Below are 19,757 nucleotides of genomic sequence, written 5' to 3' on the forward strand. Positions count from 1 at the left end.
TTTATCAAAATTTTTAAAATACTAATGAATACAATATACCCTTATTATTAATGGTTGCTGAGCTAATTGTCAACCAAAAAAATTTTTTTTTTCTAATATAATTGGTTCAGGTAATTTTTTTTGAAAAAAGCTAAAAGTATCACTAATTAGTTTATATTAATCTTATTTTATTTTATTTATTTATTTTTGGTGCATTATCGAAGCTACAATAATGCTTCGATGTAATCCTAACCATAAGTTTATAGATGGTACCATTTTTTATTTTAAATATTTTTAAAGTTATTGAATGTCGTAACGCCAATTTTTGTAAAAATACTGAAAAAGTTAATTTTTCAATTACACTTTAAGAAAACAGTTAAATAATACTATTTCTGGTTGATTATTAATTAATATTTTTTTTCATCATTTATACTTTGTTATTAGAATTGTTGCCTTTAAATAATTTTTAATAAAAAACGATTCTTTCCATAGATAACGCGATATCAAAAAAAAAACATTTTTGTTCAAGACGTGAAGAGAGAAATTCAAGTAAAAATTATGGATTTTATCATTATATTTAAGTAACTGAACGTAACGTTAAAAGAATAGATTTTATTATGATAAATATAAAATGTACAGTAATAACAGTAAGTAAAATTTAAATATGAACATTCAAATTGAAATTATGTACTTTTAACAAAGGTGATAATAACAATCACATTTGCTTAGTAGGTTTGCTATTTTATTCATTGCGATTCAAACATTCTTTATCTTGTTTGTGAAATAATGCAAGACATTTTTTCGCATCACTATTTCCTCCCTCAGCTGCTTCTTTATATAAATTATATGCTTTTTCTTTATTAATATCAACTATAATTCCATGAAAAAAGTAAAATCCAATTTTATATTTACCATTTATACACCCCCTTTCAGCTGCTTGATTATAATAATCAAATGCTCTAGTTACATCTTTAATAACACCTTTTCCTAATTCATATATTTCTCCTAATTTATATAATGCCATTTTATTATCATTTTCTGCTGATTTTTGATACCAATAATTAACTTCATTTAAATCTTTTACTATTTCTTCATTTTTATAGATTGATTTAAGACAGTCTAGTACATTACTATTTCCTTTTTCAGCCACTTCGTTATATAATTCAAACCCCCTTTTTCTGTTTATTTTTGTTCCAATTCCGTTTACATAGCAATACCCAAGATGAAATTTTGCATTGATATGTCCCTTTTCGGCTGATTTTTCATATAATTCAAATGCTTTAGTTTTATCTATATCTGTACCTAGTCCTAATTCATAACATATAGCTAAGCTATTATATACATATTCATCTGCTGCTTTCTGGAGCCAATAAACGGCTTTTTTAGGATCCCTTTCAGGTACTTCGCCTTTCATGTATAGATAACCAAGATTAAGTTGCGCTATTTTATCATTTTTTTCAGCTGCTTCTTTATATAATTCAAATGCCTTTGGTTTATTGATTTCTGTTCCAATTCCTTCATCATAACAATAACCAAGACTAACTTGAGCAGGTAAATACCCTTGATCAGCTGCTATTTTATATAATTCAAATGCTTTTTTTTTATTGATTTCTATTCCAATTCCTTCATTATAACATCTGCCTAAATTATATTGTGCTTTATTATATCCACTATCTGCTGCTTTGTTATACCAATAAACAGCTTGTTTTGAATTCTTTCTAGTTCCTTCGCCATTTTCATATAATATTCCTAAATAACTTTGTGCAATTTTATTTTCTTTTTCAGCTGCTATTTTGTATAATTCAAATGCTTTTGTTTTATCAACTTCAGTACCAATGCCTTCACAATAACAATATCCAATTAACTTGAGCATCTAAATATCCTTGTTCAGCAGATTTTTCATAACATTTAAATGCTTTTCTTTCATCTTTTTCTACACCAATTCCATTTTCATAACATCTGCCTAAATTATATTGTGCTTTATTATATCCACTACCTGCTGCTTTGTTATACCAATAAACAGCTTGTTTTAAATTCTTTTCAGTTCTTTCGCCATTTTCATATAATATACCTAAATAATTTTGTGCAATTTTATTTTCTTTTTCAGCTGCTATTTTGCATAATTCAAATGCTTTTGTTTTATCAACTTCAGTACCAATACCTACATAATAACAATATCCAATTTTAACTTGAGCATCTAAACATCCTTGCTCAGCTGATTTCTTATAATATTCAAATGCTTTATTTTCATTTTTTTCAACACCAAATCCATTTTGATAACTTATACCTAGATTATATTGTGCCAATACATTTCCATTTTCTGCTGCTTTGTTAAACCAATAAATGGCTTGTTTTAAATCCTTTTTTATATCTTCACCATTTACATATAAGTAACCTATTTTATTTTGTGCTATACTATCACCTTTTTCTGCAGCTTCTTTATATAATTCAAATGCCATTATTTCATTAACTTTGGTTCCAATTCCTTCATGGTAACAACAACCAAGTTTATGTTGAGCATCTAAATATCCTTGTTCGGCTGATTTCTTATAGTATTCAAAGGCTTTTCTTTCATCTTTTTCTACACCAATTCCATTTTGATAACATGTAGCTAAATTACATTGTGCTACTTCATATCCATTTTCTGCTGCTTCATTATACCAATAAACAGCTTGTTTTGAATTTACTTCTATTCCTTCGCCATACTCATAAGAATATCCTAATGCATTTTGTGCAGCAATATGTCCTCTCTCAGCTGCTTCTTTATATAATTCAAATGCTTTTGTTTTATTAATTTCTGTTCCAATCCCTTTATCATAACAATTTCCAAGTTCAAATTGTGCGCTTAAATATTCTTGTCCAGCTGATTTTTTAAAATATTTAAATGCTTTTTTTTCATTTTTTTCAACATAGCTGTAATGTATGCCTAAGTTATATTGTGCTATCTCATCTCCATGATTTGCTTTTGCATTATTGGTTGTAGTATTAAAATAGCAATATCCAAGCTTAAATTGAACATTTAAATATTCTTCAGCTGAATTTTTAAATTCTCTGGCTTCATTTTTTTTAATTTGATAGTGTCTATCCAAATTATATTGTGCTGTTTCATTTCCACTTTCTGCTGCTTTATTATACCAATAAACAGCTTGTTTTATATCTTTTTTTGTCCCTTCACCTTTTTCATATAAACATCCTAAACAATTTTGTGCCCAACTATTTCCCTTTTCTGCTACTACTTTGTATAATTCAAATGCCTTTGTTTTATTAATTTCTGTCCCAATTCCTTCATCATAACAAAATCCAAGTTGAAATATAGCATCTAAATATCCTCGATCTGCTGATATTTTATAATACTCAAATGCTTTTTTTTCATCTTTTACAACACCATTTCCACCTTCATAACATCTGCCTAAATTATATTGTGCTTTATTATATCCACTATCTGCTGCTTTGTTATACCAATAAACAGCTTGTTTTGAATTTTCTTCTATTCCTTCGCCATACTCATAAAAAGATCCTAATGCATTTTGTGCAGCAATATGTCCTCTCTCAGCTGCTTTTTTATATAGTTCAAATGCTTTTGTTAAATTAAGTTCTGTTCCAATCCCTTTATAATAACAATATGCAAGTTGATCTAATGAATTTAGATTCATATATTTCATTGATATTTTAAAATATTCAAAATCTTTCTGATTACTAATTTTATTATTATTATTAGGTACTAGACATTTTGTACTTTCATTGGCAAGTTTTTCAAATAACTTAAATGCCTTTACCTCATCTTTATCAACTCCTTCTCCAGTTCTATAGTGCAAACCTAATAAATATTGTGCATGTTTATATCCTTTCTCAGCAATTATCTTAACTAACTCATATGCTTTCACTCTATTTGTTTCAGTTCCTAACCCGTATCCATAGTAATAAATAAGCTGAGATTGTGCATTTATGTATTCTTGCTCAGCTGATTTCTTATATAATTCAAATGCTTTTCTTGCGTCTTTTCTCACACCATGTCCCAATTGATAGCATCCACCTAAATTAAATTGTGCAAATTTACATCCATTTGCTGCCGCTTTTTGCAAATAATAAAATGATTTTTCACAATTTGATTTTAATAATATTTTACCAATGTAGTATAATCCAAGTTGGCTTAATCTTTTTGAAAATAATGTTTTGTAAAATCTAATTTTCTTATGCTTGTCTATCTTAGAACTTATTGTTTTGTTATAATAATTTTTAAGATTATTTTTTGCTACAATATTTCCATTATTTGCTGCTTTTTCATACCAATATTTTGCCTGCGTTGTATCCAATTTGGTTCCAATTCCATTATAAAAACAATCTCCAAGTTTTAGTTGAGCATCAACAATTTTTTTATTAGCCAATGTTTTATAATATTTAAATGCTTTAATTTCATTTTTATCGATTCCTCTTCCTAATCTATAGCAGTTTGCAAGATAAAGTTTTGCACTTGTATTACCACTTTTAGCTGCTTTTTTATACCAATAAACTGATTCTACTTCATTATTTATTGATTCATAAAGTTTTCCTAAATAAAATTGGCCAATAATACTTCCATTTTTTGCTGATTCTTGATAGTATTTAAAAGCCAAAGGATGGTCTAAGGTTGTTCCATATCCATCATAATAACATTTGGCAAGATAAACTTTAGCAATCAAACAATTATCATTTGCTGCTTTTGAAAACAGTTCAAATGATTTAATGCTATTTTCTTCTTTTTCATCTACACCAATATTATAATAATAAAATAATCCAAGAAGCCATCCATATTTTGATTCATTTTTATTACTTGATAACCAATCTATAAGATTATTAAAAATTGATTGCAACATCTTTTTGGTAAGTAGTTGTTGAACTTGATCAAAGGTATATAAGAGATTGTTAAAATCTTGATATATTTTTTTAGTAATTATCAGTTGAATTTGATCGTCAAAGGTAATTCCACCATCGTGTTTTGTAATTATATAATCAATTAATCCATCAACTATTGCACCAGATTTCGTCTCGTTCATATCTATAGATTTTTGGTCTAACGTGTCTGACAAGCTTGATAGATTACTTTTAGACTCCATAATATCCGTATGATTTTGTGAACTTGAGTTACTTTCATATATATTATTTTCTAACGATGCAATATGTGAAGTACTAGTAATGTTTAGGTCTTTATTTATATCCACGGTCACATTGCTTGACTTTGAGATTGATCCGTATTTTGCCGATGATGAATAAGTACCTTCATTGAAACTATAACTAGTAATTTCAGAAGGAATGGATTCTTTAAGCGTTAAAATAACTACTTGCATATTTGGACGTTCATTTGATTCATTTTTCCAACATTCTAACCAATTAATAAATAAAATTAATAAACATAATGTATACTAAAATACAGTATTAATCATATAATTTAATTTGTTACCTGTATATAAATCTCTATATTTATCAGGAGTTCCATCAATAACTTTTTCCCTTTTACCATTTATTAAAGATAAACTAAAATTAGCATCATGTTCAATACCTTCACCGGAAAATGGTTTGTGTCCACTTGAAATTTGCCACAATAAAACTCCAACGCTATACACGTCTGATTTTTTATTTAATTTATAATTTTGATCATTGAGTCTCTTCGGATCCACGTAGGGTATTACACCACATATTCTCGATGTGAAACTTGATGTTTCAGTAACTTTTTTTGATAAACCAAAGTCTGCTAATTTAATACTTTTTTGGTGTATAAGTATATTCCCTGAATGCTAAATTGTACAAAAAATTTCATTAATCATATAACATGTTACAATAAAAACAATAATGATTAACATATATTACCAGATCACGATGAACAATATCATTATCATGTAAATATCCTACAGCATTTGCCAGCTGTAACGCTAAACGAAATTTATCATTCCAATCCAGATTATTAAAATTTTTGTCTAAATAAGTATTTAACGTACCACCATTGGCATATTCCAGTACTAATGAATAATTGTTTATATGTTGAGTTGGATCTGCTAAATAATAAATATTTTTATATGCATTTAGTAAGGAAAGTATAAAATTAATTTATTTATTTCATTGCAAATTTTTAATACTTACTGATTTCTATTTTTGTGATTCCATGAAATCGTATGATGTTTCCATAGTCATCAATACTTCTGTGTAACTTTAACTGTTGACGTATTACATAAAGTATTATTAATTATCATTAATTAATTCATAGTACCGACTATTAAATATTTACCTCTTTTATGATTTCTTCAAGAGTTTGTTTATCATTACTAAAAGATTTCAAGGCGAAGAAATGATCATCAGTATTTTTCCAATTAGCACGATTGACTTCTCCATAAGAACCATTTCCTATTGGTCGAATATTTTTGAAGTCTGAATATTCATAATATTTGATATGTTCATCGGCAATTGACCTTTCCAGCCAATCAATATAATTATTTGAATCTTTTAAAGTTTTAACTGTCATGTTTTTATTTATTTATTTTCCGGATTAAAGTTGAATGTGTAAAGTTGGACGTATTTGCGTATTCTTTTATATTCAATGATAGATCGGCGAAAATTTCGTTACGAAATTGGCAAATCTAAATGGTCATTGTTCTTAATAGGAAATCATCGCCTCAAATTATGTTACATTCGTAAAACATAGTACAAAAATGCAAATTAATTTTGGAATATTCCTAACTTCTTATTATTAATAGAATATATAAATTTAGAATATTTTTATTTATAATATAAAATACATAAAAAAAGAAATAAATTCTTTCATCGGTGAGAAAACTCCGCACGCATAATATGTAAACAAATAAAAAAAAAAGGAAATTATAATTAGATTTTTTTTTCTTTTTTTAAAGAAAAATACAATCAAATTTGATACTCTTTCATGAATATGGTAAGTATTACAATAATTATATATAATATTTCGATATTTCGCTGCTGGATTTCAAGAAAAAAAAAAATTATGAATATTGTGCTCAAAAATCGCTAAAATAAGGCATAGTACAACATAAGGATTTTTCTTGATATTTTTTAATTTTCCAAATTATTTTTTTAAAAAAAAATAACGAAATTAACAACTTTAAAAGATTACGAGCCGAAATTCTAAAATTATGCTGAATGATATTTTATCTCATAAATCATAGAATTAAATTAAATAAGAACTAAAATTTGAAAATAAAAATTGAAAGCAAAAATATTTTTTTAACGTTATCTGAACATTAAAAAAAAAAATTTTCATACGTACCATTTCAAAAGTTATTTTAGACATCCTAAATTTATAAAGATCGAAACAGAAGTTTATGCTCTATTTTATTCACAAATATGTATATATATATATATATATATATAATATTATCACTCAAGTATAAATCATTATTGGTATCTTGGTATCTTTTATTTTGTTTTTAATTTATAACTAGCAGCCCGTTGCTTCGCATCGGGTTGTATAAATTGATTGATCGTCATTTTTGATCACACGTTTATCAAATTTAGATCTTTGCTAAAGAATTTATAACGTGGGGGGTCATTTTAATTTTGGGAGAAAATTGCAAAGGTATAATTCCGGCCCAGAATTATACAAATTTCCTTTTCCTGCACATTACAGCATTAGTAATTAGAATGAATTTGCCGATCAAGTGGTCTTAACTATTAAGCATAGATCAGGCGCAAACACATTAATAGATCATATTAAATGTTACACAATATTAGTAATTAATAATGTATGTCTATAAGAAAAACGTAATAGATCAGGTGTTAGAGGCGCAAAAACACATTGGACAATTCAAAGATTATTTATATAGACTAATCTAAACGTTAGTCACACAAACACAATTTTTTAATTATATAGATAAAGAATATTTTACAAATTTTCTTATAAAACGTTATTTGATTTTTTAATCATTTTTTAATAGCAAAAACATTTATTATTATAGATATATTTTTACAATTAGTAGTACAATACTAAACAGCTCTGATTGTTAGATATCTCATAAATTTGATGGCAATTTTTGTTTTAAACGTATCTCTGACAATTCTTAATTGGAAAATCAAGAAAAATGTCTCACAAAACTCGATCATTCATTATAAACAAATAAACACCAAATAAGCAAACAAATAACTATCCGTTTATCCGGTTAGATTGACATCAAGCAACACATAAAAGAATGTGTAGATCCTCATAATGCATTACATAATTCTGGCCCTGAAGAGATAATAGTAAAATGAGTGCGTTATCAGCGGAACGGCCGGATTAACGAACTTGTCTTTTACACTGTTACACGAATTTTTATTTTAAGCTAGACTCAGTTCTAGGGCTCCACTTTTTTCAGGTTACTCAAAAGACCCGGTTTGACCTGAAAAATTTGGGGTTTTGATCCTAATTGGTCCATTGAAAAAAAATTTTTACATCAATAGATTACTTTGTGAATGATCTATTTATTTTGGAAAATTTAATTAGAGAAATTTAATTTAGAAGAATATTGGATGGATCTTGGACATAAATTATTAATTCTTTATTTATTTATTTTTTTTTTGGTAAAATGAGATACTTTCTATAAATTGAAACTTCTTTCCATACTGCAACTTAATACAGGCAACCAGCTATAAACAAGTATAATTTTAAAGTTTCAATTTATAGCAATATTTTGGGATGAAATCGTAAAACCTTTCGTAGGATTCTTTAATATGATGTATTTAATGGTAATCAATTTGTGTAAATATAATAAAATTTTGGTTTTAAAAATTTTTTTTTTAAAACCGAATATATGTTGTCGAAATAATAACTTCAGAGCCGCAGAAACAGATTGTAGGTTAAACTGTCGTTTCATGCGTCTACATAATTTGATCAGATCAGGCCAAGAAAGTAAGTCGTAAAGAACGTAATTTTGCACGCATATGTACTACTTAATAAATACTCATGTTGAATATTTATTACATTTATGTCAAATTTATTCATCTCTTTTTCTTTTATCGATGATGCTGTAAATATTTATTAATATTTTGTGATAATTTGAATAACCAAACAGGGAGAAGGAATTATTTTAAAATACACATCAATCTTCTTTTCTCGTTAAAAAAAGCGATTTTTTCTGACACTACGGTCTATTACCACTTTTTATAAATGTTACATCCAAATTGAACAATAGTCATTCTATATTTTACAGAAAGAATACTAGACGGCTAAGTACTTGGGAGAGAAAAACGATATTTTAATGTAATAGAAATCGAATTATTTAAATAATTGTTTAAAAATTTTGTCAGATAATAACATTTCAATATGTGATCATGGTAGATGAATGACAACTATAAGAGCCATAAAATTGTTGAAGGTAATTTGAATTAATAGATATATTTAACATCAAAGATTATAGAATGTGGAGAAATCAATTAATAAATAGGAAAGTTTTATTTTTATGTCAAATTATAGAACGTGATAAGGTCACACTAGACATTTTTGTGTTGAAATAAATCCATCGTTAATAGGATGAGAACCTAAATTAATAAGAAATTAAAATCGTTAACGTGTAAAGATGATAGTCGAAAATTAAAAGATAATTTTATTTTAATTCAGCAAAATTAAAGAGAATAAAGAGCGAAGAAGAGGGAAATATAAAATATAATAAGAATAAGGTGATTCATACTTAGGACGAAAAATATAAAAGAGAAATCCAAAAGTAAAAATCATGAGGCGATAGTAGCGATAGTAGGGATGGCAACGGTCACGGTCATTAACCGATTATGACCGGTCATGACCGTGACCGATATCGGTCGGTCAAGACTTCTGACCGACCGTTTGACCGATCATTATTAGTCCGGTTTTTGACGTTTCCGCAACATTTTTATTTAAAAAACGTTGCGAAAACGTTTTTTTATTAATAATTTAACGTTTTTCGCAAACGTTTTTAATTAATTTTACAAAAAACGTTGCGAAAACCTTTTTTATTAATAATTTAACGTCTTTCGCAAACGTTTTTAATTAATTTAACAAAAAAACGTTGCGAAAACGTTTTTATTAATAATTTAATTAAAAAAAAAAACGTTTTCGCAACGTTTTTTAATTATTTTAATAGAAAAAAAAACGGTTTCGCACGTTTTTTTAATTGCCTTAATAAAAACGCTGCGAAAATGTTTTTTATAATGATCGGTCAAACCGGTCGGTTAAACGGTCTGTCAAACGGTCAGCCATAGCGATCGGTCAGAACGGTCGGTCGGTCAAAGGTTCTTGACCGGTTATGACCGACCGATGACCGACCATGACCGACCGTTACCATCCCTAGGCGATAGGTACTCATTAATAGTTGATCGTAATTGTTTATTTGAAAATTCTCCATGGTTATTGAAATATAGTGGATGTGGTATAGGGAAAGTGAATGTTTGATCTATTTACCATCAGATGAGGCCCTATAAGAAATATGTATACGGAAAGGATACGTTTTGTATACATTTTTTGTACGTTTCTATAGATTCCGTATACAAATTCCGTATATTTAATAAGCAATTCATTTTTGAACATTTTTTAAAAAAACTAATGTATAAGAAATGTATACGGAAAAAATTAATCATGCGGAATGTATACGGAATTTTTAAACTTAATATTTTTAGAAGATAATTTTACAAAAATCTCGTATCATAACACGAGATCACATGATTGTTTATTGTTTTGTTATGATACGTTTTTTGTTTTTTATATAAACCCTTACTTTGATCTTCCGATCTTCCTTTCTGTCTTTTCTTTCCTTTCTCTTTCTCTTGTCTTATTTTTGTTGTTTTTTCTAAATTTTTCTTCTTTCTTCGTCACCCCCTTTTAAAAATAATTTTTTTTTTTCGTACCTCACTTTAAAAAAATTTTTTTTTCGTCACTCTCCTTTGAAAAAAATTTTTTTTTCGTCACTCCCTTAAAAAAAAATTTTTTCTTTTATTCCCACTCTTCTTTTTTTTTAAAAAATTTCTTCTTTCTATTTCTATTTCCTCTTTATAAAAAATTTTTTATTTTTCTAACTTTGACGTCCTCCCTTTAAAAAAAAAATTTTTTTTTAACTTTCCTAACTTCGTTACCCCTCTTTTTAAAAAAATGTTTTTTTTGGTTTATTCTTTATTCCCCTTTCTTTTTTATTTATATTTAATTTCATAGGCCAGCAGATTTTTTTTTGTGAGAATATTCAGTTTCTTTTTTCTTTTTTGTAGATCAGTTTGGGAGTCCTTTTTTTTTTGTAGGATGATTCAGGATTTTTTTCTTTTTTTAGGTCAGTTCAAATTTTCTTGTTTTTTTTGTAAGTTGGGTTCAGATTCTTTTCTTTTTGTAGGTTGTTTCAGTTTTGTTGCTTCAGAGTCTTCTTTTTTTGTAAGTCAGTTTTGGATTTATTTTGTTGTTTTGGTTTCTTTTCATTAGACGCCTCATAATTCTTTTCTTTTATGTAGGTCAGACATTCTGGAGTTCTCTTTCTTTTTTTGTAGGAATGCTGACCTTTGGTGACTTGGACGATTGCAGATACTATATGGGGGTTTGTTTCCAATTTTTTTTTTTTGTTCTTTTAGGTTGTTTGACTCCAAATGAACCTGAACTTATAGATAATTTTGGTTGCAATAGGTGGTTTTAATAAGGAGGGAATTTTCATAATGTATTTGTACTTTGTTTATTTATTTAATTTAATAAAGTAAAATTAGATTTATGTAAATACAATTATAGTAAACTGTAATACAAATAGTAAATTCAGTGACCAAATCGTATAAATTTCGTGATAAAATCAGTGATCAAATCATGTAAATTCCATATAAATCCCGTGCAAATTCCGTATCCAAACCATATTTTTAGTGATACGGAATTGTGCATTTTTCCGTATCCTATTATGATACGTTATTTCTAAGGAAAAAAAATCGTATAAAAACTTTATAAAAAACGTATCCAATTTTTTTATAGGGAGGTAGCAAGAATATCTTAACGAGGAAGAAAAAAGGAGACGAGAGGACGAAAAAGAAAATCAAACCATACGAGAGTCTTAATAATATAATTATTAAAAATAATTATGTTTTAAATACAGTTTATGAGAATAAAGGAAATACAATAGTTGATGATATGGTAGTTGAGAAATTGTGGTTTGGGTTGAATTATTATGTACAAATTCGAATTTGTAGTATAAGTTGGGAAAATCTAATTAATTTTCGTGAAAATTTTAATGTTCAGATTTTAGAATTGTAGGTGTAACAAGAATCGAGGAGTGATTTGAATATACAGTCGTTTTTTTTATAATGAGATTAAATTCGTGACTAATAAGGTGGAGAAATTTAAATCAACAAATTATATGAAAAATATTAAGGGAGCTATAGTGGGATTAATTTTTTGTCTGATTATTATTCCAGATAATAATAGCGTCAATATAGTTATTAATCATAAGTATATTGCTGTTATTAGACATTTTTTTGAAGAAAGTAGCTCGAGAAGAAATTAGATTATAAAAATCATACGCTGTTAAAATTTTTGAAGCAGCTGATAAAGGAGAAAAAATCAGCAACTACGTTCTTGACGGATGAGGGCGAAGATTTTGGTGTCAAAATGGAAGCAATGAGAAAATAATTGTTTGATGATAAATTGTGTCTTAATGGTATAGGTATAATCTGGAATAGTTTGCTAGTTGACGAATTTAATTTGAAATGAAATAATATTAATAATAGATGGGTATTATAGAAATTGGGCGAAGAATTTATGTAATGAACAATGCGGAGTAGATTTATTTGTTACTAGTATGTTTTATAGTATTAATTGGAAGATATCGTTTAAATTAATAATAAACGAAATAGTAATGGATAAATTTATGACTAGTGGTGATACGGGAATAAGAGAATTTAAATTAACAAATTTTATGCAAACTTTACATTTTATTCAAAAGAAAGGTATTTGGTATTGACTCAAAAACTTGTGGTAGATGTCATATGGATGATGGAACATGGGATCATATTTGGAAATGCTCGAAAATCAGCGTATCAGAGTCAGAAGTAAATAGTTAAAAGGAATTTAAAGATAATTTATCTTTATTAAACATTTTTAATCGGGACAGTCTAAATTATTAAAGTAAAATAAAAAATATTATACTTTTAATAGAAATAATAGTAATAGTTGTATCAAAAGTAATTAATTTTTACGGCCCTGCCACAAGGGACTTCCGAAGAAGCGCACTATGCTCCTCCCAAGAAAATTACGCATAGCACCATGCCGTACCACAACCAACCGGTCCTATCGTAGGACTGCAGCAGAAACTGGTACCTACGAGCTTACTAAAAGTAAGCGCCTATGCTCCAACCCTCGCATAGTACTATACCGCTCCAAAAAAAATTCCCAACCAGCCCTACTGTGAGACTGCAGCAAAGCTGGTACTCACAGGCTTACAAAGTGAGCATGCTATGCTCCCACCCATGCATAGCATCATGCTGCTCCAACTTAAAGTACCCAATAAACTTACCTTTGGCCCTACTCACCCGCACATAGACCCTAATTAAGAAAATATGAGTAAAAGTGGCAAATAATAAATTTGAAAGAAAAACTTAAAAAAAGAAAGTTGTAAGCAATTCGTATTGCTATTCAAGCCTGGGACGAGGTTAATGTTGAAATGATTCATTCATAACTGCTGGTTTCACGCGAAAATCTTCATGATGTAACTGTTGATTTGATAAATAATTCAGAGGATATTCGTTAATGAAAACATGATGCTTACATAAAAATTCAGAAAATTCAGTATAAAAAAATCTGTTATAGATACTTTGCCTAATTAAATATTATACCAAATTTAATTTAATCAAGTTCAGTTTTAACGAGGTTATGAGGTTTTTTTTTCATAGTTTTATAAGGTATTCCGTCCGAGTTCTGATAATAATCAACAAGAATTTTTAAAAAATCCTAAAAAAAATATGCCAAATAGGAGATTTTCTAATTATGAACATAAACAAAAAAGCTGAATATGTATGGAATTCACTGCGAAATCATATAAAATCAAGAGAAGATATATCGATAGCAAGAGAAATAGATAAAGAAGTTGAAAAGGAGTATTGATCTCGCGAATGCATTAATCTCGACCAAAAAAAAGAACTAGAAAGAAAGACCGAAAAAAAGAGAGAAGTCCTAAAAAGAAAGATTGAAAAAAAGAGAAAAGTCCTAAAAAGAAAGACCAAAAAAAAAGAGTGTGAAGTCCTAAAAAGAAAGACCGAAAAAAAAGAGTGTGAAGTTCTAAAAAGAAAGACCAAAAAATAGAGAAGAAAGACTGAAAAGTAAAGAAAGACCGAAAAGTAGAAAAGAAAGACCGAAAAGTAGAGAAGAAAGACCGAAAAATAGAGAAGACCGAAAAATAGAGAAGAGAGAAATAGTTTTGTAAAAATAAAAAAAAGGAAGTGAGTCTTTTTATATTTTTTTGTTATCTAATCAGAATGACTCATGACTTATTTTGAATGACTCATGTACTTTAAGATCCGATTAAATAAATCAATATAAGCTCAGAAGCTCAGATAGTATATGTAACACATGATTACTTTGCCCCGTCTTGATCACACTTATGAGCAGATATTGTTTATTGTTATTATTTTTATAGTACAATGTACGTAATACGAAATAAAATACGTTCATTTACTTTTTTTAAAAAAAGAAAGCTGATGTCATTTTTAAACAAATACACAAGTTTGGAAAAGTTATTAGTTAACTAGAACGCGTATTTCAACGTATTTCTTAATGAAAAAAATCGGCATTATTTTGTATGTTCTATTGCTACAAGGATTCCTTGTAATCAGTACACCCTATTAAAAACAGTGTCATGGTTTTTTATTATGTCTTCAATATCTCACATTATGCAAGTTTATTCAGTATTAAGAGAATTAACAAGAGGCCTTACCAATTATAAATTATATCGGATATGGAAGCCAAAAAAAAACAAGCTAAGATTTTTAAAGTTTGTAACGAATATTTAGATGAATTACGTCCACGAATTTGGTTAGTTCCTTGTGAGGAGGTGATAGAATTTAAGGGTTAGATAGGAAAGATAAAGGGAGATTGCATAGTGTTAGTAATGCTTCAGATAATAATGGGGAAGGAATAGGAAGTTTAATAATACCAAAAAAAATTTTACTATCATTTTTTCAGCCGGTATAATAAAATCTCAGTAGGAATTATCACAAAAACAAGTCATATGGTTTTTCGGAAAAACGTTTCTCCAGATACTCCATCAGCGCTCATCTAAACATGGAGAATGAAATAAAATAATTACGTCTAATAGGATGTCTCCATTTTTATGAATTACTCTGTTCATTTCATTTCAATCTCTTTCATTGTATTCCAGTCGGTTTAGGCGCATTTTTCTTCTTTCCAATTCCATCCATATAAAAAATTTTATCCGTTATTTCTGTAAAAACTCCGTAAAAATAAGCCTTTCACGGATGATATTCACGAAAAATGTAAATAATTCGATAAATTCCGTGATATAAGGTTATTAATTCCGGAAATATGAGCCTTTTATGGAAAAGAGATAGAATATAAAAACGGATTGACTTTTTTTACAGGGCATGTATATGTACATTTTCCTTTGTACCGGTACCAATAGTCCTCTAATTCCCATTAGTTTACCTCTGCATTAACTTTTTCAAGAATTTTTTCATAAAATATATTAACACCATTAAAAATATATGCAAGGAGAATGGGTTGAAGTCGAGTTGCTATTTGAATTATTTCTAGAAGTTGTCTTTATTATTTTGTACTTTGAGAATGAGTTGTTAAGTAAGTTGAGTTTTTGCCAGCATTAAATTGGAATTATTGATTTTAATGCATTTTAAAGTACTTGTCAAGATTTGCAGAGTGGAGCTATAGGATCTCGGTTAATCGGTTATAATTAAGATACATATTTTCTTGTAGATAAAACTATTTATTAATAATATCCTGAAGTTTCTATTTATATTTGGCATTTAGTTTGGTAACAAAATTAATTTTTTTAGCTTTGTATATTAAAATTTCTTTTTTAAATATTTCATTAATATTTTATGAGAGTAAAAGGAAAAAAATTAACAATTATATAATTAAAAATTTATAATGATAACAATAAAATTTTAATATCGTGCCTTATTATTTTTAACAATTTTTATTCATTGTGGTTACATATAATTGGTTGTATTACAACATGGGCTTGGATGGGTCTTGTGGGGCTGTGAAAATATCAGATAAGGAGCAAAACATCTGGAGGTATTATGGGAAGTTTTTTTATAGTAACAAATATCTAACAAGTATTATTATTTTTAGAATAGTAATCAAACTACTCTAATGATTTAAAATTCGAACGAACATTTATTAACCATAAATATCGGTTTGGCTTATCAAAATCACATGTAACCGGCAGCAAATAAATCCGGCTAACATTTTTTGGTGGCGATGCTAAGGTTGTACATAAGATAATTTATTTCCAGTCTGTGGCAGACCGAACCGTAACCAATTTTTTTTAATATTTTTTGTTTGGCTAAAACTGAAAAATTTTTTTCCAATATTTTTTATTTTTTTTCGACTTTCTTTTTCTAATACTGGAATTTTTTTTCACCATTTTTTTACTAATATAGTTTTTTTTTCGGGTTTTTTTTAACTAATTTTTTCAGTTTTTTTTTTAAAACTGATCTTTTTTTTTAAATTTTTCGTTTCAAAATTTTTTAGTTTTTCTTTTTCGACTTGGTCTTTTTTAAACTGATTTTTTTCCCTTTGATAATATATTAAATTTTTTTATATAATTTTTTGAATGATTTTTAGACTTGAATCTAGATCAGAATGACGCTATATTATTACAGTAAGCACCTTTTTTTATTAATAATTTTTTCTAATTATTATTTTGCTAATTTTTTTTCATTCTTTTCACCCTTTAAATTTGGATCAGTTGCTGCGATGTTATATTAAGTGTCTTTTACTAATTTTTTTAATAATATTTTTTTCTAATTATTTTTTTATATTTTTTTTGTTCTTTTACCTTTTATGTTTGGATCAAAGTTAGTGCTATAATATAATAAATATAAATATATAAATTTAGTTAAAATAAATATATTTTTTTACTTAGTAAAAAAGTCTTTAATTCCTACTATCTCGGATTGAATAAAAAAAAAATCTTCCTACTTCGAAAAGTGAACGATTTATTTACTATTTATATTATAATATAATTTGACTATTTGCAGTACAATTTGTTATGTGATTTTATATAAATGTAAATACACAGGCAATCTCGATAAATCGGATCAGTTGGTTCTAGTAAAAATATCCGATATATCAAGACATCCGATATATCGAAAAAATCTCGCCAAACCGGATTTATATAAAAATATATGAAAAATCCGAAATACCAAGAAATCACGTGATTTTTCGTTCAAAATTTTCAAAATTTTATTCAAAAATGAATATGATTTTATTATTATAAAAGAACTATCTGTCATACATTAAAATCAAAATATTCATTTAGTTTACTTTGCCTTTTTTCATTTATATTATCAAAAAAGATCCTTTTTTTCAATTTAATTAAATTTTTCATTTCTAAATTACCAATTTCTAAATCTTTTTGTTGAATATATTTAATTACATTTTCAATGCTATTTAACGCAACTATTGTAGAGATTCCATCTTGCTCCTCTTCCTCTTCAATTTCCCTTTCATTTGTTCCCTTTACAACGTCAACAATTTCTTGTAATGATAATTCCTGTTCAGCAGATGCTCTATTATCAATATTAATATAGTCATTCACAGCTAAAGGATCTACGAATCCTAACTCATCAATTAATGATTGTAATTCATGTCCAATATTATCTTCTTCATAATCGGAATTGTCTGAACATTCAGAATCTTCCATATTATTATTGGGAAGGATCCAGCTTTAGCCCAACTGTTAAGAATTGTTTTTTGAGATACTTTTTTCCAGGCATCAGCAATTAAATTGATTGAATCAAAAATATCAATTGGGGTGGAATGGGGTCTCCCTCTTCATAAAAATCATAAGCTTGAATACGATTTTGACATAGCAATTTGCGATATTGTGCTTTTAAACTATAAATAATGCCTTGATCTAATGGTTGAAGAAATGATGTTGTATTTGGTGGTAAAAAATGAACCTTAACATTTGAAAGACTATTGATGTTCTCAGATTCATGACATCTAGCATTATCTATTAGTAAAATAATATGCCGATTTTCTCTAAGCATTTTGGAATTTAATCTTTCAAGATAATGTTTGAAAATACTTCTTTGCATCTAAGCTTTAGAGTTCCAATAATACCAAACAGGGAGAGATCTTTTTTCAATTCCCTTTAATGCACGTAGTGTTTCATATTTATGAATAAAAACTAAAGGCAATCTTTCATCACCAGAAGCATTACAAGTTGCCAAAATACTAACATGTTCTTTAGGACGTTTTTTACCAAGTACAGGATCGTGTGCTATTGTTTTGGATGGTTCTAAACGCCAAAAAAAGAGCAGTTTCATCACAGTTCCAGATATCTTTCAGTTCATATGCTTGAAGAATTTCTCGTAATTCAGCTCTCATTTGTGGAAGTTCATCAATAGGAGCACTGCCAGCTTCTCCTTTTTTTTTATATGTATGCAAATGCAAATTATTTCTCTGTTTAAAGTTGCTTAATCATCCTGCAGAAACTGAAAAGTTGGTGATATCAAGTAAGTTAGCACACTCTACTGCTTTTTGTTGGATAATAGGCCCATTTATAGTTAAATTTCTTGAAATTTGTTGATCAACCCAATGCTCATTACTTCTTCTAGTTGTGGATAAACACTAGATTTTTCACGAAAATTATTTGCATTTGGTAAAGTGGTATCAATGGAAAGCCGATGTTCTGATCTTTTTAAAATATCAGAAACTGTGCTAGTGGAAATTCCATATTGTGCTGCTAATTGAACACCACTAAGTTTTTGATCTCTTCATTTTTCGCAGAGTTCTTTCTTTTGAGCTAATGTTAAAGATTTCTTCTTTTTATTATTCGTATCTTTGTTTTCTCTCATGCTAAAGTATAGTTTGAAAAAAAAAACAGTGAGAAAAATTGTTTGCCTAATTAATAAATGATTGACATAATTATTTCGGACTCCGAAAAAATTAATACGTCATATCAAGATTTTTTAACTATAGTTGATCTAGAATAAAATCCGATTTACGAAATATTGAGATTTTACTAATATTAAAAGTCCGATATATCAAGACTGTTTTAATATAGATGATTTGGTTCCAGAAGAAAAATCCGAAATAGTGCCAAATCCGGTTTATCGAGGATCCGATTTATCGAGATTGCCTGTGTATTCGTTCGCCTATAATTAAACAAAATTAGAAATAATTAACATTTACAATAAAATTGTTTATATGTTTATTACCAGTATTAAACTGTATTAACCTAATTAAAAAATAATTTTATTATTAATTTTTTTTTAAATAAATCACCCAATATTATTAAACATGTTTTTTTGTATCATGATTTGATTAGTTAGATTGACATTATTTTTTCTATAACTTTTTTAAATTTCCATTTAGATTATGTGTTAACTATAATTGCTATATTTGCAAATCTTATTATTTTTTTTCATTAATACAATGAAAATACCTCGATCTCCTAAATCTATATATTTGAAACTTTAATAAAGGAAGTCCATCAACCTAATCTAGTTGATAATTAACTTTAACAAAGAGCCTAATGTAGAGCCGAATCATCCATTTTTTTAATGTGTCACATGTCAGAAACTATTCATATTTATTACTTTCTTCGTTATTT

At 27.4% G+C, this 19,757-nt stretch overlaps 1 protein-coding gene across 1 annotated transcript; it reads right to left on the reverse strand.

The window, feature by feature from the left end:
• Positions 1-721: 721 nt before the first annotated feature.
• Positions 722-6,472, reverse strand: OCT59_028504 (uncharacterized protein; the record flags this gene model as incomplete). Its single annotated transcript, XM_066147334.1, has 6 exons — positions 722-1,818; positions 1,886-5,338; positions 5,417-5,750; positions 5,824-6,008; positions 6,094-6,166; positions 6,239-6,472. The coding sequence occupies 6 exons, from the start codon at positions 6,470-6,472 to the stop codon at positions 722-724; spliced, it is 5,376 nt and encodes a 1,791-aa protein (XP_065994050.1).
• Between the last annotated feature and the right edge of the window lie 13,285 nt (positions 6,473-19,757).

This window comes from Rhizophagus irregularis, chromosome 8 (genome assembly GCF_026210795.1).
Source record: "Rhizophagus irregularis chromosome 8, complete sequence".
NCBI classification, from domain to species: Eukaryota; Fungi; Glomeromycota; class Glomeromycetes; order Glomerales; family Glomeraceae; genus Rhizophagus; species Rhizophagus irregularis.